General features: G+C 45.4%; 1 protein-coding gene across 4 annotated transcripts in view; it reads right to left on the bottom strand.

Annotated features, from left to right (window-relative positions):
* Positions 1–23,524, bottom strand: part of HCFC1 (host cell factor C1) — a 3,865,385-nt gene that overhangs the window by 2,318,535 nt on the left and 1,523,326 nt on the right. For all 4 annotated transcript variants that reach the window (XM_044080175.1, XM_044080172.1, XM_044080173.1 and 1 more), the window contains exon 10: positions 397–594. In XM_044080175.1, the coding sequence (XP_043936110.1) occupies positions 397–594 (198 nt within the window). The remainder of the gene's footprint in view (positions 1–396; positions 595–23,524) is intronic.

The following is a 23,524-nucleotide window of genomic DNA, read 5'->3' as shown; positions in this document are numbered from 1 at the left end:
CGGGGACCGCACGGCAAGAAAGACTGATGTAATGGCATCGGCTGCATGTTTTATACCCTTGACGACCTGACGTCATGGAAGAAGGGACAGCAACCGACGCAGGACCCAAGACTTTGTTAATCAGGCTGATTGAGGGCAACCTGCCAGCAGATTACCCAAATGTAATGACTGCAACAGTGAAACACGACAAACATCCACAAATATCCTGATAGGACTTGGGGAAAATACTTAACCTCTAGCTCCACTTTATTTTTGTTTAACTTCTTAAACATTAACTTCTGAACATTAAACCTTCTGTGTGCCTGTGAAAGCACCAAGCACATTCCCTCTACAACAATGAGCAATAATGTTTCATGCAGCTTGCTATACATTGTAAACAGTGATATATGGACCTACCATAACCGGAGAGGATGCCATCTTGACTGTTGCTGGCAGACTTGTAGTGCCAGAAGGCATTGCAACAGATTTCACAATGGTAGTACCAGCAGGCACACTAAGCATTGTTGGGGTGGATGACGGCGGAATCTTCTGCGTGGCAGCAGCTGCAGCAGCCAGGGCTGCCATACCACTCATTTGAGAACTACTCCCAATGGCCTAGGAGGAGAGGGAAAATGGTCCAACTATTAACAAAAGTACTGCAACCCTCAAAAGAATAAACATTCACAACTGTGCAAATACAACATTAATACACACTGAGCACCTGCAGTCGACTTTTGAAGCTCAACAGTTAAACTCTGCAGAGGAAGAAAATCACACACAAGGTAATCCCAACACTGTCCCTTCAAGAAAGCTCTTAATAGCTACACTCAGACTGGAATGCAATGCCAAAGAATACACACAAACATAACCCATTTACTATTATTTTGTGCTTAACAGGAGTCTAACTACAGACTAAATTTACATTAACTGTTTATCTTACTTAGATTTTTCTGATGAAAGATTAATCCAGAACTGCTAAATTTGTTTTTAATATTTCAAATCTAAGATTCATAAAGCTGGCTTCATCAGTACACTCCATGTATCCTAGAATTTTTCATCTATCGCAAATGTTGTACATACTGTAAATATGTTCTGCTGCAACTGTCAGACTGACAATTTATTAACTTTTCCCAGTCACTCTTACTACTACTGAGATGCTATTGTACTTGCATTATTATGCATATTCCCATTATTCTGTCATTGTAGTACATGAAGTGCCATGATTACGCTTAAATACCAGTTAAAAGACAACCTGGTTCAGAGAAACTCTAGTGAACGACTCTATATTAACAGTTATAAAAATGCTTAGCAATTGTTAAGCATCCCCTACGTGCCAAGACCACATCAGGCACTAATAGCTGACAGTGCTAGACAGCACATAGCAGCACAATATCAAACGTATTAATTTTTACTTTGTTTCCAAATGCTGTCTAGAGGATTACAGAAAGTCAATGCAGACTTATAAATCAACAGCTTCTTTTAGACACAAAAATATGTTTAAGGACATCTCCTGCTATTGGTTTGACGGCTCTTCTCATCTGCTTTACTATCTTTCAAAGCCACTGCAACATGTTTTTTTTTTTTTCTTAATGTAACTAGTGGTAAAGGAGCAGATAAATCTCAATGCACTACAAAGAATTATGACTAGATAGATATATGATCACAACATGTGTTATCAACATGGATGCCAACATTCACCTCTCGAGCTACATTCTCAAGGTGAATTTCTTCAACTCCCCAATCATTTTCCTTTATACTATGTTCCTTGTAACAATGCACATTTTAAGCATTTGCTTTGTCTGAAGATTTTCTAACCGGCCTCTACTGAAAATGGGTCAGCCCAGTTAGACTGATACCAAACTTGATAAAACAAAGCATACAGTAGCCATCCACCTACAAAAATGTTAGTAAAGTAAAAATATTTTCACTTTTCCATGCCTGTGAACCCACTGTCTTGAACTTCAAAGTGATCCCAATTACCATGGTATTAGGAGGCATGCCACTGCTTACTAATTTAAGGCTGTGCACTCATTTCAGTACTGTCCATCCATATTCAATATCCATTTTCATCCTAAGCTGAAATGTACAAGCAACAAGCGTAAGGCAGGGTCAACCCTCAGATGGTAAACTGGTACATAAAGGGGTAAGCATGTACAAACACAGCCACACTGAAAAAGGATGAATTCAGCAAACTACCAGTATTTCTTTGGGAATGTAAGGGGAAAACAGATACCCTGATGGAAACCCAGAGGAAGACAGGTTAAATGTACAAGGAATGCATTCCAGGTAATAACCATACTGGGGGGCTGCTGTAAAGAAAATATAGCAAACAGCCAGTGTACTATCCCATTTTAACTTTTACTGTAAAAACACGAGGCTTAAACATTAGGGATGCTGAGGCCACAGGTTCAAAAGGTGGCAAAGTGTGCTCTTCCAAAATGAAACTGAAATCCCAGTGTGGTGGAACAGCTCTCCTTGGTGAATTCAAGTAATGGACTCCATTTAGAAACTACTTGACTTTTGACTCTTAAAAGCAGTGGTGGGTTAAGTGGCATTTACAGCTGAGATGACAGAAGTGTGCCTTAACAGAAGAGTGGGCAATTCCAGACTTGAGAAGCTAATGCAAGTAGGATAAAACTGCTGCAACACGTACTTGATGGGGGTTCTCATTCTTTTTCAGACACCAGACAGAAAATCTCTTCCATTTGGAAATGCAGGTTTTCTAATGGTAGATTCTCTCTCCTCCTAAAGCACATCCTCAGAGAACTGGTATTAGAAAGGGATTAAAATCTTATCACCCAGAGTGTTAAACTGAGAGCCTTAAATTGGGATGAAGCAGACAGCACTTTCTCTGCAAGCCCACTTTGTAGTGTAACTTCTACTGATTGCCCCCGACTAGATGAAGAATGGGAAACAATGCTGCCTTGGCCAGAAATGAATCATCAGCAAAATCTCTGGTGTGATTCACTGAACCTTTAGAAGAACCTTTGGGATTATGGGGGAGAAGGCACAGGTCACCCCCAGTAGAAACACATGGAGTCCACCCTCTGGACCTGGGGACAAGGACTCCTGGAGCAAAACAATTTGAACTGTCTGCTCTGAGGGGATGCAAAAAGGTCTAGTTGTGGAACAGACCATCTGTGAACTATGTCCAGGAAAACCTCCCTGTTGTCATCTATCCATGAGTGTCTCTTTCATGGACCTGCTTAAAGAATCTGCAAGTAAACTGTTCTCTCATGGGATGTACATTGTCGGAAGAGACAGATATGCCTTTAGAGCCTGATCCCATGCCAGAGGAGAAAGCATGCATAGCTGACAGGACTTGGTAGACCCCCCCCCCCCCATTAGTAGACATACCACATATTATTGTGGTGTTGTCTATGAAAGTCCTGACAGGGACTGGTTCCCATATCTGAGAAAACACCTGAAGGGCTTGAATCACAGTCCTAATTTTTTTTGTCACTTATGTGATCCCATGTACCTCTCAGGACCACTGGCTCAGAACTGATGAACACTCTCTGTCCCAGCTCACCTAACCAGGTCTGATGCATCCATGTGGCGTTCCTGGTTGGGAGTGGGTTGTGGAAAATGTAAGGCCTGGATTCAGTTGGATCTGGGAAATCCACCACAGTAACTCTTTCTTCAGAAACTGCAAAAGAGGAATTTGAAAATCCAGTGGATGGCAGTGCTGAGACCATAAACATTTCAGGTACCACTGGATCACTCATACAGCTTGGCAAAGGGAACCACTGGAATGTTTGCTGCCATAAATATCAGGGTTCTAAGAAATTTCTTTACAGGAGTATATTGAAGGGGGAGGAGGCACTGGAAGAAGATAGAGGACTGTACTTTCTATAAAGGGGAGAAATGAGGTCATTAGTTGGGTATCCAGTCTGCAACCCAGAAAAATCAAATCCACGTACGGATATTTTTGAAGACCGAGGGTGAATCCCAGCCTCTCCAGGAATGTACCTGTGAAACTGAGGAACATATGTAGCATGTTCAGACAGGTACCTTGGATAAGAAGGTGGTCCAGATAAGGAAACATTTGTGTTCACTGTATTCTGCAAAAGGCAATAACAAAGCACTTTGAAGATGCAGGGAGTGGCAGATTAACCAAAGGGTAAAGCAAAGAACTGAAAAGTCTGACGTAAAGGCAGAGAGCCTCAGAAATATTCTGTAGTTGTGGTTAATGGGGATGTGCAAATATGCATCCTTCAAGTCTAAGAAAACCAGAATAGGCCTGAGAAAGGAAACAGACTGCAGTATCATCATCCTGAAAGATGGCACCTTCAGAAAGGTGCTGAGGTGAGAAAATCAGAATGACTCTCTAAGCACCCCCTTTACTGGGCACCAGCAAAAGTCCCAAAAAAGCATCTTCCTAAATGCTGATGTGGCACCAGTTCTGTGGTGCCCTAGTCAAGGAGACCCAGAAGGAGAGGAGGAAGTAGGTGTATTTGGTTGAGAGGAGAAGCAATATCCTCAAATATGATATCTCATAGCCTTGCTGAATAATACTCATTCCCAGTGATGAATTTCCAGGCTGGAAGGGACAAGATTAGCCTTTTTGACGATAAGACTTCCTGGACCAAGGAGGGAGGAAGGTGGCAGCAGGTAGTCAGGCTGAATTGTCTGTAAAAGGTGGTCTTCCAGACTTGGGAGTCTCTGGTAGGCTTATTGGGAAAATTTTCCTGGGTAATTCCCTGTCCTTCAGGGAGAATTTCTGATCCCTGTGAACAAAGGAAGTGGGCTTAGCTGGGTAATTCCTTTGACATCTGGGCACTGAAGTGAGAAGTGTCAGTTTAAAGGCCTGCATCACTTTGCCCTACTCTTGAAAAGTTCTGTTGCAGGGGGTCCAAATAAAGGTCCGTGTAAAGGGGAGAATCAAACAGCTTGGTCTTTACATCTTCAGTGAAGTAATGTAGGTGAAACCAAGCAAATTTTGTAATAACTGATCCATTAGCAGCAGCCTTGGAAGAAGCCTTGCAGTATCACATTTGCATTAGGTGAAATGCCTAGCAACTTGTATAGACTGCCCAGCAAAGAAGTTGCTTAGAATCAGAATTCTCATGGTTAGATATGGCCTTATTAGGATCCCCTAAAACAGACTAAAGCTATTTTGTCCTTTGAATGTGGTAATTTAAAACTCTGAAATCCAGAGTGGAAGAAGCACAGACCTTCGTCCCATACCTTATCCACGTTTCTACTACCTCTGTCAGGGGACAAAACATTAGCTGCTAGCAAAAGTTTAGTTTGCCAGTAGAAAGAACAGTTTTGCACAAACTTACCATAACCATAGATGTCCCTCTCTTCGAAGTTGCAGTATTCTACTAGAGGGTTTACCCTTCTTCCAATCAGCTTGTCCAGCCAGGTTTCCAAAGCTTTTCCAGTCCTGGAGGCAGGTACATGGGCCATAAAGGTGACGTCTGTACGCACCAACCCTCAGAACCTAAATTAAGGCCCCATACGGAGCAAGTCCTGAGGGGCATAGCCTGTCCCTGAGCCAGGTAGAGCAAGTGCAAGGTTAAGAAGGGGGATGGTGGGAGGGGAAGGAATACTGCAACAGGGAAGAGAAGGACATCTCTGGTTATGCAATTTTTTTTACACAACTTTCCTATGTTCTTCTATTCCAGTGTTCCAGTATTCTACTAGTGGGTGAATACCAAAGCTCACAAAAGGTTGTGGGGTGGCCTGGTAGAGAACTCCAGGAATCCATGTAGGATAGCCCTGGCAAAACCTGCCCTGGCTCTGGAAATATGGTCCAGTTTGTAGTGTCTGGTGAAGGTGTGCACTGAGGACCAAGTGGCTGCTTCCAGAATAGACAGTGTCCAGCCCTTTGAAAAAGGCCCCAGAAGGGCCCACAGCTCTTGTGGAGTGGGCCATGACATTGCCTGAAAGTGTCTTCCCATGGGGTGTGTAACAAAAGGAGATGTTCTTGGCAATCCAGGTTCAAATGGTTGGTTTGCCCACTGCTATCCCCAGAGCCCTGAAGTGGAAGGAGACAAACAGTTGGTCTGATTTGCGGAAAGGTTTAATTTTATGCAAATAGAATACGAGTTGTTTGTGGATATCCAAGGAATGAAGGACTCATCTCCCTGTGGGTTAGGGAAGAAGGTAGGCAGATGGATAACCTGATTTAAGGAAAGGTCGTTGACCATCTTGGGGATGAAGGAAGGGTTTTTATCCTTAGGGTGACCCTGTCCACATGGAGAATGAGAAAAGGTGGGGTAAGGGCTTGAAGCTCTGAGACCCTCCTGGCTGATGTCAAAGCTACTAGCAGGACTGTTTTCCACAAGGAAACTTTAAGGCGGCCTCGTCAGCCAGTTCAAAGGGTGGTAAAGTGAGTTTTTGTAGCACATAATTAAGATCCCAGGGAGGAGGGGATGGTTTCCTGGGAGGTCTTAGGTGCAGAACCCTCTTCAGGAAGAGTTTGACTGGTAATCTGGATGTCAGCGGAGGTTCTATAGCCAGGCAGGCAGAAATGGCAGACAGGTGTGCTTTTAAAGAGGAGTATGACAAACCTGTCTTAAGGAGTTCACACAGGTAGGACAGAGTCAGAGGCAAGTCACTGTCCAGCGGCTCCATCTGTCTTTTGTGACACCAGAAGGAAAACCTTTTTCATTTGGAGAGAACATTTTTTTGTGTTGGGTTTCCTGGCCTTCTGGAGGACTGAAAGCACGTCCTCATTGTACAGCTGTCTGAAGGGAATCAGAATCCTATCCACCACAGGGAGAGGTGCAGAGACCACCACTGTGGGTGCATCTGTGATCCTTTGTGCTGCGGAAGTATGTCCAGAGGGGGGTAACTTGTAGCGACTGCCCTTGGACAAATGAAGAAATAGAGGGAACCAGCTCTTTTTGGTGAATCCTGCTGAATTTTCAGTAGGACCCTCTGGATCAGAGGAGGGGAAGGCAGACAGGAACTTCCCCCTACATGACAATGAGAAAGGAGTCTGTTCGCAATACCTTCAGGTTGTGAGTTCTGGAGCAGTAGATCTGGAAAGGAATGCCCCTCTTGACAGCATCCATTTGTGGCTGCCTGATATGGTTCTGCTTAGTGAATCTGCCCAAGAGTTGTGCTGGGAAAGGATGTAAACTGCCTAGAGGGAGATTTCCTGAGAGGTAGCCAGATCCCATACCTGCAGAGCTAGTCTGCATAGGAGGTAGGACTTTGTCCCACCTTGCTTGTTCAGGTACCACATCACTGTGGTGCAGTCTGTGAAGATTTTTAGGAGGTTCTGCTGGAGGTAAGGTTGGAAGGCCTGGAGGGCTAGGAGTATTGCTGTCATTTCTCTGATGTTGATGTGCATTTATTTGCATCTGTCTGCTCACAAACCTTGCACTGTCTTTGGAGCCAGAACTGCCCCCCAGCCCAGGTCTGAGGCATGTGTGTGCATGATCTGGGAAGGGGTTGGCATTTGCAGGGGCATGCTCGGATTCTGGGCAACTTGGGTAAGCCACCATTTTAATTCTTGGTGAAGACAGGGGAGGAGTGGAACCCTGAACTCTAGAGGATGTGTGTGCTGGGTCAACACCGAGCGAAGGTACAACTGAAATTTTCTCATGTGTAACCTCGCTAGAGGTAACATGGGGATAGTAGCTGCCATGTACCCCAGAAGTCTTAGAAATTCTCTTGCAGTCAGGGCTGACGAATGGAGGGCAGAATGAAAGTGATGGGAGAGGGACATCACCTTTTACTCCTGGAGGGAGGCCAAGCTGAAGTCTGTCCTGATTCTGCACCGCAGGAAGACAATGTCCTGTGTAAGACTGAGTTGGGACCTTGGGTAATTTATCAGGAACCCTAGAGAATGCAGCAGGAGCAGGAGATCCTTGGTGTGAACAAAGAGGGTCTGTCTGCTGCTTGAATGAGTAGGTCGTCTAGCTATGGGAATATTTGTATTCCCCTTGTCCTGCAGCAGGCAATGACTGGGGCTAGGCACTTTGTGAATACCTTTGGGGCGGTGGAGAGCCCAAAAGGAAATGCACAGAACTGAAAGTGAGAGGAGCCTGCTATGATTCTGAGATATTTCCTGGCGGTAGGCTTTACAGGGATGTGAAGATAGGCCTCCTTTATGTCCAGGATTACCATGAAGGCCTAAGGGAGAATTACGGGAAAGAGCGGGTAAGGCGAGCATCCTTAAGGAGGGAACCTTTAAGAAGAGGTTGATGCGGGAGAAGATCTAGGATGGGCCTCCATGGGCCTTCCCTTCTGGGCACCAGAAAGATTCTTGAGTAGAAATGTTTCCCTTGGGGGGAGGGGGGGAGGGGGCTGATTCTATGGTGCTTTGCAGTAGCAGGTTGTTTAAGACCTGGAGTAGGAGGAACTGTTGGGATCCTCCAAGGAAGGGTGGTAAGCAGTCAGACACTGCCTGCCCTGTCTGGAAAGGAAGGTCTCTGGCCACAGACTTGAGATGTCCTTAGCTGGGCAGTTTGTTTCCTGGGAGGCTTTCTGGACTGGGGGGGGGGTTGAAGGCCTTGATGCCTTTCTTATAAATCGGGTCTTACCTAGGAAGTTTCTCTGGAACTTTGGGATTGGAGAGACAAGGATGTGTTTCGGGTCTTGAAGCTCTTTCCCTTTTTGCTGGAGAGACTTGCAAAAGTTCAGCCACCTTAGCACCAAAGAGGGCCAAATGGTCCAAGGGGGCATCCAGGAGTTTGGCTCTGAAGTAATCAGGGAGTGGCTACAGACATAGCCAGAAATATATTCTTAGTATGGATCCTGATACAGCTGACCTGGCTAAGGCCTCAGTTGCATCATATGCACACCTAAGGGAGTGCTTGTTCACTTCTGAGACAAGCCCGAGTAAGGAAAACAGGGATGCTTTACCAGCACAGTCAGGAATGTCATTAAGCTCTTTGGAGGCTTTATTCAGAAGAGTCAGAGAGTACTTGGCCATGTGAGACTGGTAATTCGTAGCCCTAAAAGCTACGGTAGCAGAAATATAAATCTTTTTTCCCCACCTCTCCATGGCCTTGCTGTCCTTATCTGAAGGTAGGACAGTGGTAGTAGGGAGTAGTTTGCATGCCCTGAACATAGAAATGGAAATAGTGGCAGGGTCTGCTGGGGGGGGGGGGCACTTGAAAAGGAATTTGTCTGAGTCAGGGACCCTGTACAGTCTTGTCTGCCCTTCGAGGAGCAGATGGTTAGGACTCAGGATTAATGGATGCCGCAGTAAATGCATCCAGGAAGGCAGGTTGTACAGGTGGGATAGGTGATGGATTACGTGATTCCATCTGAATCAGATCAAGAAATCTTTTTTCTGCTTCAGACATGTCTCAGCATTCCCACTTAAAGTGTTCTCTCATCAGGTTAACAGTGTCTCCAAGGTAAGGTCTTTCACTGGGGAATTAGTCTCAGCAGAGGCCTCTTCAGGTGATCCATATCCCAGGGGAGATGAAATCTGGGACAAGTAAAAGGAGGAGTCCTCAGAGGAATCAGACCGTTCCTCCTCTGCAGCCTGGGTCACAGTCCTTTCAGGTATTAAAGGCCGAGGGCCGAGAAGAGGTGGATCCGCAGGGGTGAACTCAGAGGAAGACCTGAGGGCCAAGAAAGCACTAGACAGACTCTGGCTGAAGGCCTGCCAGTCAGGCAAGGCTTCTGGTGCTGGAGAAAAATGTCTGGTCTTTTGCTTTTTCTTAGAAGGCCTAGCGGCATCTGGCTGGCAGTAGGCCTGGAAGAAATCGGAGCAGCAAAGGCCGGGTTCAAAGCACCCATCGAAAGTACTGGTCAACCCCCCCACAGCATCTGTAACCGGACGTGCCATCCACTCTAGACTGTCTCCTCCTGAAAGAAGCCTGCTGTATCTAAGGTAGTGGAAGCCGGGTCCTCAGCCAAGCTGATGGCAGCTACAGGCTGAGGAGCAGCAGAGGGAGGTGCAGTGGACGTAGTAGGCGACACAGACTTGGCCCTCTTCCTTGGCAGTATGGATGGGGCATCGGAGGCGGCTTCCATACCGAGAGCTGTCTTCTCTTAGGTGCTGGTTCTCAAGGTATAAGTTGAAAGCCTGTAAGCGGTGGCGAAGGGTCTAGACAATTTATAGACGGTGCAGTATTTGTAATTGTGATCCCTACAGAGACAAAAGACACTGGTCATGGGTGTTTTTATGTGAAATTTGACAATCACAGTTGTACTTACTCTTACATTACATGAACAGACTATAAAATACAAAAGGACTGAAGAAAAAGGCCCCAACGGGGTACTTACCTTTAATGCGAAACAGATCAGATGTCCATGAGTAGCAGGAACACCTGGCGTACAGCTGTGGAAACCTGGCCGGACAAGCTGATCGGAAGAAGAGCAAACCCTCTAGTAAAACACTGCAATATTGGAATAGGACATATGGAAAAGAGAGAAGGATCTGCTGCAGGATTTTTGTAAAGTCGCTTTAGGTCATCGGGCATCTTATAAAACTTATCAAGCTTTTTCAGGGCTAAAGGCCAGGAATCAGAAGACAAAATAGATGCAAAGCCATCCAGGAAGGCCTCCACCACTGGTGTGACAAGAGAAGGCATAGAAGCTTCTACCTCCAGCAAGTTATAGTACCATTTTTTTTTGTAACATCAGATACCCATTTGGATTCCCAATCAAAGTACTGCATTGTTTTAGCTATAGTTTCCCCAAATGAGATTTACTCAAAGAAGGAAGTCAGGGGACACAGTGCCATTGTCTTCAGAGGCAATATGACCGGGAATATAGATCTGTGATGAATAAGCTAAGGAATGTTGATCAGAATCAGATTCCTTCTCCTCAGATGACTACTTATGCTGTTCTCTTCTGAGTGGGTACAGGAAACGAAGGAGATGAAAGGAATAGAGAGGTCAAGAGACAAGATGGCCCTATATAGATACAGACATGTGAGAACTCTACCTATTCCTTTTTCTGAGATCTGTAGTGGGTGCCTGAAAAGACGACGGACAAAGCACAGATTCCTGCAGCATCTCAGTTGGTGCACCCAAATCCTCACTTCTTAGGAAAAATCAAGAAAACAGTGTAATACTTAAAATGAAGACTAGCTACTAGAAAATAAGACTTTGCAGACAAGAGGAAGCAAATCTTCCCCTAGTTATCAATGCAGCTTCCAACTTACAATGTTCAGAAAAATGTGTGCAAGACAACACCTGCAGCTCCTTCAAGAATGGACTGGGTAGCGACTCTTCTAAGGAAGGCTATGACGGCACCTGCAGCTCTACTGCAATGCAATCTAATATGGTTTAAGGACATGTTTCTCATATTGCTGATAAAAAAAAGTGCAATGTACTAAACCACCTAGAAAAGGCTTGCTTGTTGACAAGTTTATTCTTTTCCCCTATGTAAACAAGGCAAACAGCTAATCATTTTTTTCCCACAATTCTTTTGTTTTGTACAGATACAATTTCCAGTCTATGTCCATCAAGGGAAGGCAGGGCTCCCTCACAAGAGTACTGATGCTTTGGAAAAAAGACATCGTCATAAAGGACAGATTAATATGCAGTGCCACTATGTCCTGAAATAACAAAAGAAAAGCTTCCTTGCACATTAAAGCTCAGAGTTCAGAACTTATCTTTCTAGGGTCAACTACCACCAAAAATAAGAGTCTTCCAAGAGAAGAACTTAACATGAGAAGAGGCTGATGGTCCAAAAACAAGGTCAATTTCTCTAGCACATATGTAAGGTCACATAGTGGAACAATGTTTTCTAGACAGTCTAAGGTGGCTATCCCCCTTAAGAAGTGCCTAACCAAAGGTCTGGAATATAAAGGGGGGGTTAACAAAGAGGCTGAAACCTATACCAGACATGCACATGTTTGATAGGTATTCCAGGACCAGTGTTCACTCTAGCCTTTTGGGGATCAAGGTCTATGGACTGGCACTTTCCACTTAATACTTCTGAGTACAGGGTCTCCTAGCAACTCATTCGTGACATTTAGAACATTTTCTGAAAACGTGTGCCTACCTAGAATTAGGGCAAAATCATTCAGGCTGTCAGCCTCAGTACGGCCAAGTCGAAGTTGAAGTACAGCAAGGATCCTCTGCATTTTTTCAGTAGGTCCACTTGGTAAGGCAACACCTTTTGTTTTCCTCTTGCCAGACTGTGCAAGAGAGGGGAAATAATAGCTGTGCAAAATCTTACCATAACCATAGATGTCCTTCTCTTCCATGTTGCAGTATTCTTGGTATGGGATCTTCCAGCTCAGGCGACCCATATGTCGGGTCCTATACAAAAGCTTCAGTTTGGCGGTTGCAGTTGTGTGGAACGTCACATGTAGGGCCATAAACCAGGGACCTTAAATGCGACGTCTGCATGCACAGACCTCAGAACTTGCGGGCCCAGCTGGAGGAGTAGCCAGTGGTCAGTCATAGGGTCAAGGAGCCATTATGTGGTTACACAGGTCACAGGACAGGGTGTAGACCCAAAGAGACCTGAGAATATGAGTGACAGAGAGAAAAGGATAAGGGAGCTTTGGTGGGTGGGAAGGAATACTACAACATGGAAGAGAAGGACATCTATGGTTAAGGTATGATTTTACACAACTATTCTATGTACTTCTATTCCTATGTTGCAGTATACTTGGTGTGGGAGAATACCACAGCTTAGTTGGAAGGAAGGGTGGAGGTAGAAGAGGGTGATTCCACAAAGCCCTGCAGGACTGCCCTGGGAAATCCTGCCCGTGCTCTGGAGACATTGTCTAACTTGTAGTGTTTGGTGAAAGTGTGAATGGTGGACCATGTGGCTGCTTCCAGTATGGAAGCGGTGTCCAGGCCTTGTAAAAAGGCTTTGGAGGCTACCACTGCCCTGGTGGAGTGAGCTTTGACTCCCTGTGGGAGCTTTTTGCCAAGGTGTGAACAGAGGCAAATGGCTTTCCTAATTCAACATACGATAGTTTGTTTGGGGACTGCCTTGTCCACGGCCCTGGGGTGGAAAGAAACAGAGTTGACTGGATTTTCTAAGTGTATTTTGTTGTCTAGGTAAAATCTTAGCTGTCTGTGTACATCCAGAGTATTCTCTCACCATCATTGGTAGGAGAGGAGTAGAAGGTGGGAAGATGAATAGACTGGTTTAAGGACAGATTAGTAGTTGATTTAGGGCTGAAGTTTTGTGGGGGTTCCTTATTATGTTGAAGGTGAGCACTAGTTGGTGGTAATTAATTAGCTGAGGGAGTTCTAACCACTTTAGTTCCTTTAGGGCAAGACAGTGATGACTTTTAAAAGTGGAGTTGTTGGCAAATTAGAAGTTATGTACCTACCATAACGTTCCATGTTAGTTGTCTTCTCTCGCCTTCTTTCTTGCTGGATGGGTTCGGAGCCGATCCTCGGCTCCGACTCGGCACTTGCTAAGCTCGAGAGCTAATTTTACCAGCTCGAGGCAACCCTATATCCCATGATGCAAGGCGGAGATTACTCAGATCTCGTTTGGTAGCTAAAGAAATAGCAGTATTTTCTTCCAACTTAGGAGGAAGAAATAAAAATACTAAATAACATCATAACCCTCTAGAAAGGATCCACATAATCTAGTGACACTAGGAGTTGAACAGCTAGAAAAAGGTAATAACCTCTTAATAGAAGATGTATAATCTTCTCGGTCTGACCAGGCTAGGGGAAGGAGGCGGCCAAGAAAGAAGGCGAGAAGACAACTAACATGGAACGTTATGGTAGGTACATAACTTCTAAATGTTAAGTTGTCAATCTCGCCTTCATTCTTGCTGGATGGGACCGCGTCCCTAGCACCTCTATCCTGGGTGGCTCAATGGAACAGACTCTTGAGAACGGTGTAACCAAAATTTGCTCCGTCTCAGGAGACCAAATCTAATTTGTAATGTGAGACAATGTATGAGGAGAGGCCCATGTGGCTGCTGCACAAATAGTGTCTATTGGAAGTCTAGCTTGAAAAGCTGTAGATGTAGCTAGAGCTCTGATAGAATGGGCTTTTGGGTTAGAAACCAACTCTTTGCTTCTGAGCTGATAAATGTAAGCGATCACGGAAGACAGCCACCTAGATAAAGTTACCTTAGAAACTGGAAGGCCTTTCCTGTTCTCTGCATAGGATAGAAAAAGTTGATCAGATTTCCTAAAAAATTTTGTCTTATCCAGATAATATCTCAGCTGACGGTGAACATCGAGATAATGTAACTTTTGTTCAGCTCTATCAGAATAATTCGGGAAAAATACTGGAAAATCAATGGACTGATTTAGGTTAGTCTGAGATGCCACCTTTGGTAAGAAAGACAGATTAGTTCTTAGGGATACCCTATCTTTGTGGAATATTAGATAGGGAGGGCGAACACAGAGAGCATGAAGCTCAGATACTCTCCTGGCAGATGTAATGGCAACTAGAAAAAGTGTCTTCCAAGAAAGCAATTTCAAGGAACAGGCAGCTGCAGGTTGGAACGGGGGAAGAATCAAGGATGTTAAAACTAAATTTAGATCCCACTGTGGTGGGGGGTCTCTAATAGGAGGTTTCAATAAAAAGATACCTCGAAGGAATGCCTTGCAAAGTTTATGTGACAATGTTGTGGTCCAAAAAGCCTATATGAAAATTGGAAATGGCTGCCAGTTGAACTTTCACTGTGGAAGAAGAGGATCCTGAATTAAAAATGTTAGCTAGGAAGTCCAACACCGAATGAATTGGAGCAGTATAGGGGTCTATGTTCCTAGCTTTTGCCCAGAAAGAGAAGCGTCGCCATTTACTAGTGTAGATCTTTCTGGTAGAAGATTTTAGGGAAGCTACTATGATATCCCGTACAGGATTAGAAATCATAGGAAGCCTGGCTAAGGATGGAAGTCGAGCAACCAAGCAGTGAGGTTGAGAGAAGGTATGGATTGGTGCAGTTGACCCGACTGGTGGGTCAGATCATCTGGAACCGGGTCCAGATGCCATGGCTGTACCAAGAGGTAATGATGTAGGAACGGAAACCAAATCTGTCGAGGCCAATAAGGGGCAATGAGAATCATCTTGGCTCTCAAGGCGGTTGCTTTCTGAATTAGCTGAGGTATCAGCGGAAAAGGAGGAAAAGCATAAAGAAGTCCCCGGGGCCAATCTTGGGTTAGAGCGTCTCTGGGGGGATGGCCTGGAAGGGGGAAGAGAGAGAAGTAGTCTGGGCATTTGCTGTTTTGAGGTGTAGCGAAAAGGTCGCAGCAAGGAAGGCCCCACTTCTGAAAAATCTCTTCCGTCACTGACTGTTTGAGAGACCACTCGTGAGGCATGAGAATAGCTCTGCTCAATCTGTCCGCTATGATGTTGGATTTCCCGGGGATGTGCATTGCTATCAGAAACCGGTGAGAGGAGATTGCCCATTGCCAAAGTCTGAGAGCCTCTCGACACAGTGGATAGGACTTAGTTCCGCCCTGTTTATGTACTACACTACGGACATATTGTCCGTTTGGACTGCAATAGTTCCCAGGGGAGGAGAGTCGTTGAGGGCTTGCAACGTTAAAAGCACTGCTCTCATCTCCAGAACATTTATGTGCAGATGGTACTCGAAAGGTTACCAAGTGCCATGGACCATTCTGCCCTGATAATGCCCCCCCCCACCCGATCAGGGAGGTGTCCGATGTAACCGTGGCAACCGGGGCAAGAGGAACAAATGGTCTGCCTTGATGGATTTGAGGGGACGATATCCACCAAGTCAGATGTCTTTTGCAAGTTGGAGTTACTACGATCTCGTGACACATGGGAAGTTGTTGAAAGGACCATTGGGTGAATAGCATCCATTGTAGCAGCCGCATGTAAAAGCGGGCGAGGGGAAGAAGTGTTATGGCGGCCGCCATAAGACCCAGTACTTTCAGAGCAAATCTGGCCTGAATTTTGTTGCTGAATAGAATCACTTGGACGTGTCTTTGAATGTCCAAGATCCTTTGGTCTGTCAACCTTGCAGAAAGTTGTACGGTGTCCAAATTTGCGCCTATAAAAGTAATATATTGACAAGGCGACAAGGCAGATTTTTCGAAATTTATAGAAATTCCTAGCTCTCTGCAAGTGTGAATGGTGTAATTTCTGGCTTGGAGAAGCTGATGCCTGGTGGTGGCAGTGAGGAGCCAGTCGTCTAGATATGGAAACACCTGGAATCCTTGACGTCTCAGGTGAGCCGTAAACACTGCCATGCATTTGGTGAGCACTCTGGCGGCTGTAGTGAGTCCAAAGGGCTGGGCTCTGAATTGGAAGTGACTGGTCCCCAGCCGAAAGCAGAGAAATCTTCTGGAGCGTCTGTGAATTTTTATGTGATAGTACGCATCCTGAAGATCTATCGAACACATCCAATTGTCCTTGCCCAGAAAGGGCAGAATGGACTGAAGCGTGACCATCCGGAATCTTGATTTCTTTACAAACTTATTGAGTTTGCTCAGATCTAATATTGGTCTCCAGTTCCCTGTTCTTTTTTGGAACTAAAAAGAACCTTGAGTAGATTCCGGATCCTATTTGGTCCGCTAGGACTGGCTGGATGGCTCTTTTTACTAGCAGTTTTGATATTTCTAGTACTGCTAGTTCCCTTAGACCGGGTGGAACGTCTGGAAGGGTTCCCTTTTGTTGAATTGGGGTTTGAATAAAGGGAATTTTGTAACCCTCGGATATAATTGACACTACCCATTTGTCTTGAGAAAGGGAAAGCCAGGCTTATTGGGTACAGCGATAATTTTCCCCCGACTGCCTCCGAAGGCGGACAATCGGGCAACATCTCAGGGATGCTGGAAGGGTTTGTCAGAAAGAGGCTCTCTGCTACCCTGATTCTGCGGACCCCCTCTGCCCCTAGGGCGGCGTCTATTATTGTTACCCCCCCTCTGCCTCTGGGGGTAAACTGACTTCGTGCGTCAGGCGTGACTCCTTGAGATTTGCGGAACCACATTTTCCCTCCCTTCTGTCCTTTGGGGTAAGGTCTAGAAGGGGTGGAGAAACGGACTCCTACGGCAGAAAGAGTCTTGCCATCTTGTTAACATCTAGTCAAAGTGTCTTTCACTTGAGGACCGAACAAGGTCGAACCATCAAAAGGGGAGTTTGTGAAAGACGCCTTGAAGGGGTCTGCAAAATTACAAAGCCGCATCCAGGACTGACGCCTTAAAGCCACTCCTGTGCCTGCGGCCCTACTCGCTCCATCGGCTGCATAAGAAATGAGCCGCATGGAGGAGTTAGCAATGGAGTTAAGGATCCCTAGCTGTGAGCTAATCTTATCCTGAGACCCAGCAGCTGACGGATCCTGTAAAACTTCTCCCAACTTTTTAAGAACATCTCTTTGAAGGCGGGTGAAGTGGCATAAGTAGTTCAGCGATCTCATGGCAAAAGTCGCTGAAGAAAAAATCCGCTTACCGTACCTGTCCATAGTCCTAGAATCCTTGTTAGGAGGATGAACAGGTACTGAAGGATCAGCTAATTCCTTCTTGGTGGCAGCAGCCACCACCATGGCATCAACTGGGACACCTTTTGTTAAGTATTGTCTATCTTGTGGGGCTGTAATAAATTTTGAAGGTCTCCTGGGGGTAGGTTCCACCGAGTCCGGAGCCATCCATGCCTTCCGAGCCACTACTTCCATGAGAGGGTCGAAATGCGGAGACACCCAGGAGGTGGAGGGTCGAGATCCGAACGCCTCCAGGTATACTGACTCGTCCTCGGAGGGATTAAGGGAGGGCCAGTTCCCTCTCTCTTTAAGGATTTCAAGGATGTCTGAAAATGAGACATCCTCAGAGGAGGACCTTGGGGACCCCTCCGACTCATCCAAGTCAGTATCTGATGTAGTAGACTCAGGGGAGTCTAAATGTTTCCTCTTACATGTCCTCTTACGGGGGGGGGGGTTCTCCTGACGGATCAGGAGAAGCCTCGGAAGAGGAAGATATTCCCAATGGGGAAACCTGAGAAGTTGGATCTCTGGGTCCGGTAGCAAGAGAGTGGGAAGAGACGTCAGCAGGCACTGTAGTGGGAGGAGCTGATGGAACTGTCCGTTGACTAAGCCCAGGGGCTAGTACACTCATCACCACCTCGAAGGCTCCCCCATCAGAGAGACCAGAAGGTTCCCGCTCCGAAGATAGGAACCCCAGGCCTCACCGAGAGGGAAGGCTCCAAGGCAGATGTCGGGGCCGAGCTCATCAACGCCGAAGCTCCGAGACGGAGAACGGGGTTGGACAAGGGTCCGATGCCACTCGCCCCCTCGGAGCCGACGAGAGAGACTAGACGCCCGGATCCCTCCAATGAAGGTCTCAAGGAGGAAATTGGAGCAGAGGACGACGGAGCCGAAAGGGGTGGTATCGGCTCCGAAGTCACAACGGTACCGGCTCCGAGGAGCTCCGGCTCCAAGCTCTGTAAGAGAGTCGAAGGAGGAATGTTCGGTGGATGTGATATAGCTACCGTCTGTTGAGATGGGCTATGGAGTATTTGGGCCAATGCCTGAGACTTTAATAGTCTACTCACCACTCTCTCAAGGTCGTGATCAGATAGCCTGGATGACCGAGACGATCGGCTCCGATGGCTCCGCTCCGAGAGCAAGGGTGATCTCGGAGCCGAATGAATAGATCCCACAGAAGGGGATCGAGATCTCTTTTTCGAGATCAATGGAGCCATCAGAGCCGAAGATATGTCGGCTCCAACCGGAGCCGACACTGAGTGTCTAGACTTGACAGTATCTGCGCCGGATGGAGCCGATACTGATACTGGTATAGAAAGATCGGCTCCAGCCGGAGCCGATCTCGAACCTGGTGAGGAAGAACCTGAAGCCGATGGCTTGGAAGCCTGAGCCGAAGGCTAAACAAGTTTCGAGGGCTTCCCCGGCGCCGACTTAGTCGGGGAGCTCTCAGGTTTTAATAAGCCCCTTAAAATGAGCTTATTTTTTCGTTCCTGCAGGACTCTTGGGCTGAAAACATGACAGATAGCACAAGAGTCCTGCAGGTGCAAAGGTCCCAGGCAATAAACACAAGAAGTGTGACCATCTGTCAGAGACATCTTCTGACAGCACGAGTCACACTTCTTGAAGCCTGAGACGTTAGTATCCTTCGACATAACTGTGTCGATGAAACACTGGAAACACACACAAAACACACTCAGTCCAACAATTTAATTAAATTAAACTAACAGGGATAACAGACAGTCACACACAAAAAATTCCCTGACGGGAAAAAATTTAGGGAGGGGAAGGCCTAAGGACTAACTAGGGGGAAGGGAATATTTACTTAAAAGAAGGGAACACTGACAGGAATAGGGTTAACATGAGTCGGTAATTAACAAAAAAAAATATTTATATGTAAAAAGTTAAAGGGGGTAGACAAAAGTCTCTGAAAAGTTCACTTACCTAGAGCTGGTAAAAGAAGGCACCTCGTTAGCGAAGCGGCAAACGAGATCGGGCTATAGGGTTGCCTCGAGCTGGTAAAATTAGCTCTCGAGCTTAGCAAGTGCAGAGTCGGAGCCGAGGATCGGCTCCGAACCCATCCAGCAAGAATGAAGGCGAGATTGACAACTTAACATTTTTGCAATTTTATTATAACATGATTCTAGTTTGTACAGGTCTGTTTTCCTGACATGAATTAGGATTGGTGATGCATACATTAGGGTAAACAAGAGGTGGGTTTGGGCTAGGAAGATTCATGCTTGGTCCGATAGGAACTTTTTGTTTGTATAAGGTTCCTAATACAAACTTTATTAACGGTTTGTGAGATATGGACATCAAAGTGAAGATCCTTATCTATTTCAACGCCAAGGAGCTTAGTATGGGGAGAGGGGGAGATTGTGGTGCTGTTTTTGGAGGTGATAGTGAAGGAAAAAGGTGTGGTTTTGGATTTATTGGTGGTAAAAAGAAGCAATTTGGTTTTGTTGGGTTTTAAAATAAGTTGGATATCAGTAATCCATTCTTTCATGGAGCAGAAGGACTCTTGAATAAGCTTTTGAAGAGTAGTTATGGATGGGGCTGAGCAGATTAGTGTGTTGTCATCTACGTACTGTATAAGTGATGCATGCAGGGTGGAGGTATGCAGTTTGTTAGTGAAAATGGTGAAAAGTAGAGGACCTAGTATTGATCCTTGAGGAACGCCTATAGTAGTTGGTAGAAGAGGGTATAGTATAGCTTGTCATTTGACTGATAATTTTTGAACCAGGAAGTAGTGGATATGGGGGATAAAGTGTCTAAGAGTAGGTTATGGGAGACCATGTCAAATGCTTTAGATAGATCCACGAATATGACTGATACAAAGTTGTTGTTTCTTAGTTGGTTAACCTGGTTGGTAAAGGAGATAAGAGCAGTAGTTGTAATGTGGTTTGGGCGGAAGCCATGCTGTGTGAGGGAGAGGAGTTTAAGAAGTGCATTACCTGGGAGTGAATGCATTTCTCCAGGAGCTTAGAAAGGGGGGATAGGACAGCAATGGGCCAGTAGTTTGATAGTTCACAGGAGTTGCCACCCTTGTGTAGGGGAATAATATATGACACTTTCCATAGCTGGGGGATGTAAGCTTCTTTTATAGAGCAGTTTATAAGAATTGAGACAGGGTAGGCTAGTGACTCTGCAGCTAATTTTAGGAAATTAGTGGGTAGACCGTCTGCTGTGAGAGTGGTGGACTTCAGTTTAGAAAGTAGTTTTCTAACTGTGGAGGTTGGTACAGGTGAGTGTGTAAAGGTGGGTACGTTATTTTGATCTATAGTTGGGGTGAATTTCCAGTTATGGTTGGATAGTTGGCTAGATAATGAGAGAATAGACTTTGTGAAGTGACGGTTAAATTGAGAAGCCATGCTTTCATTATCAGTACTGGTGTTGGGAGCTGGGGTGGTAGTTTTGCTGGGTTTTAGAAGGGAATTGATAGCCTGCCAGAACTTTTGGGGAGTTTTGGAATGTTTGTTTTGGACGTCTAAGTAGTAGTTTTGTTTATCCATTTTTGTTTTTTGGCCCGATTCCGAAGTTGTTGATATTTTTCGTCTTTCTTGGTTGTATTCTTTTTTCAGTTCTTCAAGGCATTGTCTCTGGCTTTTATTGTCCTATTTTGCCAAGTGGCATAGTTAACTTTAGTTCTCAGTTTCCTGATGGGAGCTAGTATATTTAGAACATTCATAAAAGTACTATTGAATAACTCAACTGCCTGGTCTAATGGTAGAGTTTTTAGTGGGTGCCTGTCAGATTGTTTTACATGCTGTTAAGAATTTGTGGATTTACCTTGTGTTCATCTCCAGTTTCCTTAAACAGTATTGGTTTGGGTGCGTTTACTTGTAAACTTGTGAACCCATCACATTTTGTCTTGTTCTGGTGTCAAAGATGATTTCGGGAGGTTGAGGGTGAACCCCAGATTTTGTAGTAAGCACATGGTGAACTCTAGACAGATTAATAGGGTTTCTTTGCAGTCTGCTTGGATCAGGATGTCATCTAGGTAGGGATAAATCTGAATCACCTGTGTTCTGCATTACACAATGGCCGGTCCAGACATTTTGTGAACACTCTGGGGGCAGTGGACAAACCAAATAGCAATGCAGTAAATTGGAAATGAGAGAAGAGGGTCCAGAGAAACGTAAACATTTTCTGTGGAAGGGTAGAATGGGTATGTGCAAGTAGGCTTCTTTCAGGTCCAATGTGGCCATGAAAGCCTTGGCCAGTATGAGAGGGAGTAAACATGGGACATTTTGAAGGTGGGCACTTTTAAGAATAGGTTTAAGAAGGAAAGGTCTAGAATGGGTCTTCATGGTCCATCCTTTTTGGGGACAAGGAACAGTCTTGAATAGAAGCTCTCTCCTTCCTGTCCTGGGGGGACAGGTTCTATGGTGCCCAATTTCAGAAGGTCTGTTAGGACCTGTGTGAAGAGGTGCCTCTAATTTTTTGGTGGAAAGGGGATATCCATTAAGGGTGGCCTTTCTTTCCAGGAGAGGAAGTATCCTTTTTGGATAATGGTCAGAACCAGTCTGTGGTGATGGTTTTCCAAAAGGGGAGGCAGTGGGAGCGGTGGGCGGAAAGGGGGTAAAGCAGTCAAACGCATTGTTGGGGGCCTCCTCTGTCCTGAAAGGGCTGCCTAGAGGGAAACAGAGTCAGCTGGCCTGGTAGGGGTTTGTCTTCTGGTTCCTCCTCTGTCTGGAAGAGAGGTAGGTCCAGCAGAGCGTGGGTTTCGTCTGACAAATGTGGCCTTGGCAGGGTAATTCCTGTAATATTTGGGAATTGGGGACACCACAGGATGCTTGATGTCTTGCAATTCCTTGCTCATTTCCTGCAGATTTTTAACCAGGTCTGCTGTTTGCCAAACAGAAAATTAGGGTCGGGGGGGGCATCTATGGCCTTAGACTAGAAGTCTTCAGGTAAGTAAGAACAACAAACGTGCAGGTATAAGCCAAATGAATTTAATAAAACAGTAATTCTATCAGTAACACCAAAGAAAGCACTCTAGTGCCTCGGCTTAACATAAGCCTTCAAGGAGTACTAACTTGCAAAAAGGCCAGGTCTTAAACCTACCAAAAGTATTCAGAGAAGAATTGTCAGATTCCTCTCAGCTGACTCTGGAAGGTTTTGTGTGTTCTAATGAAGACTGGGAGAAAGGCAGAGGTGATGGACCAGCCAGCAATAATGAAGGGCCGCCCTTGCACGTGTGGGAAAAACTGCTTACGGAGATCAGAAGCAAGCATATCCTGAACCAGTTTGCAGAATTGGGTAAGCACTCAACAATTATTTCAGGTGAAGCTAAAACCTTGTTTTATAAACTGGAGCAGCTACTTAAAGAAACATTGGCCCACTATAATAAAACTCAGCCTCCAGAGGTATGTCGAACTTGACATAGCTCCGAGGGGGTTACGGGCGATGAAATTGCCCTCTCAGCCACTGAATTTGTCTGATAATGATGATAAAGTCTTTCGGCAGAGACGGGAGAAGGTGGCGCATCTCTGCTCACTTGACTGGGTCAAAATATTTGCTGAACGAGACGAGGTAAAGCTTTTCTCTTTATGTAAAGACATTAATTCTGTTTGCCATGACATTTTACTTTCCCTGGATAAAAAAAGTTTTGAGATGTGTTTGAGTGATATAGGTTTCATAGGTAGGTAACTAGGCTATCGGCCCTGGGGCCTATACAAGCCCAGCCAAAGAGGCACCCTGGCTTTTGCCACCCAAGAAAATTATTTTCCTGTGCCACTGTCGAGCAGAACCACAGAAGTGATCCCCGGGGTGAATTTCCTATCCAATCATAAAGATTTTTCTTGAATACTGCTAATGAGGAGCCTTGTTTGATATAGATAGGTAGTTTATTTCAGAGCATGAAAAGTCTTTGGGACAGGAATCTATCCCTCCGGCATGTTTGGTTTATTGTGGTGACATGGTTTAGGTCCCTAGAAGGTGTAGCTCGGAGGGGCTGGGATTTCTTTAAGTGGAGCATGTCCAACAGCTCTGGTTTGGACATAGCTTTGTACGTTAGGCAGAGATCACCTCTGAGTAGGCGATATGCGATGGAGTAAAGCTGGAGTTTTTTGAGAGAGTATGCATAGGGCATCTGTTTGAGGCCGGTAATCCTCTCTGTAAGGTATTTCTGCGGCCTTTCCAGTTGTTGTAGATGTCTTGTGAGGTACATACCAAAAGGGGCATTGTACTCTATAATGGGTCTAATGAGTGATGAGTAGAGGGGAACAATGACCTCTTTTTTTC

This window comes from Protopterus annectens, chromosome 8.part0, assembly GCF_019279795.1.
Source record: "Protopterus annectens isolate FY-2018-M chromosome 8.part0, PAN1.0, whole genome shotgun sequence".
NCBI lineage: Eukaryota > Metazoa > Chordata > Ceratodontiformes > Protopteridae > Protopterus > Protopterus annectens.
This window is presented reverse-complemented; position numbering and strand designations above follow the sequence as displayed.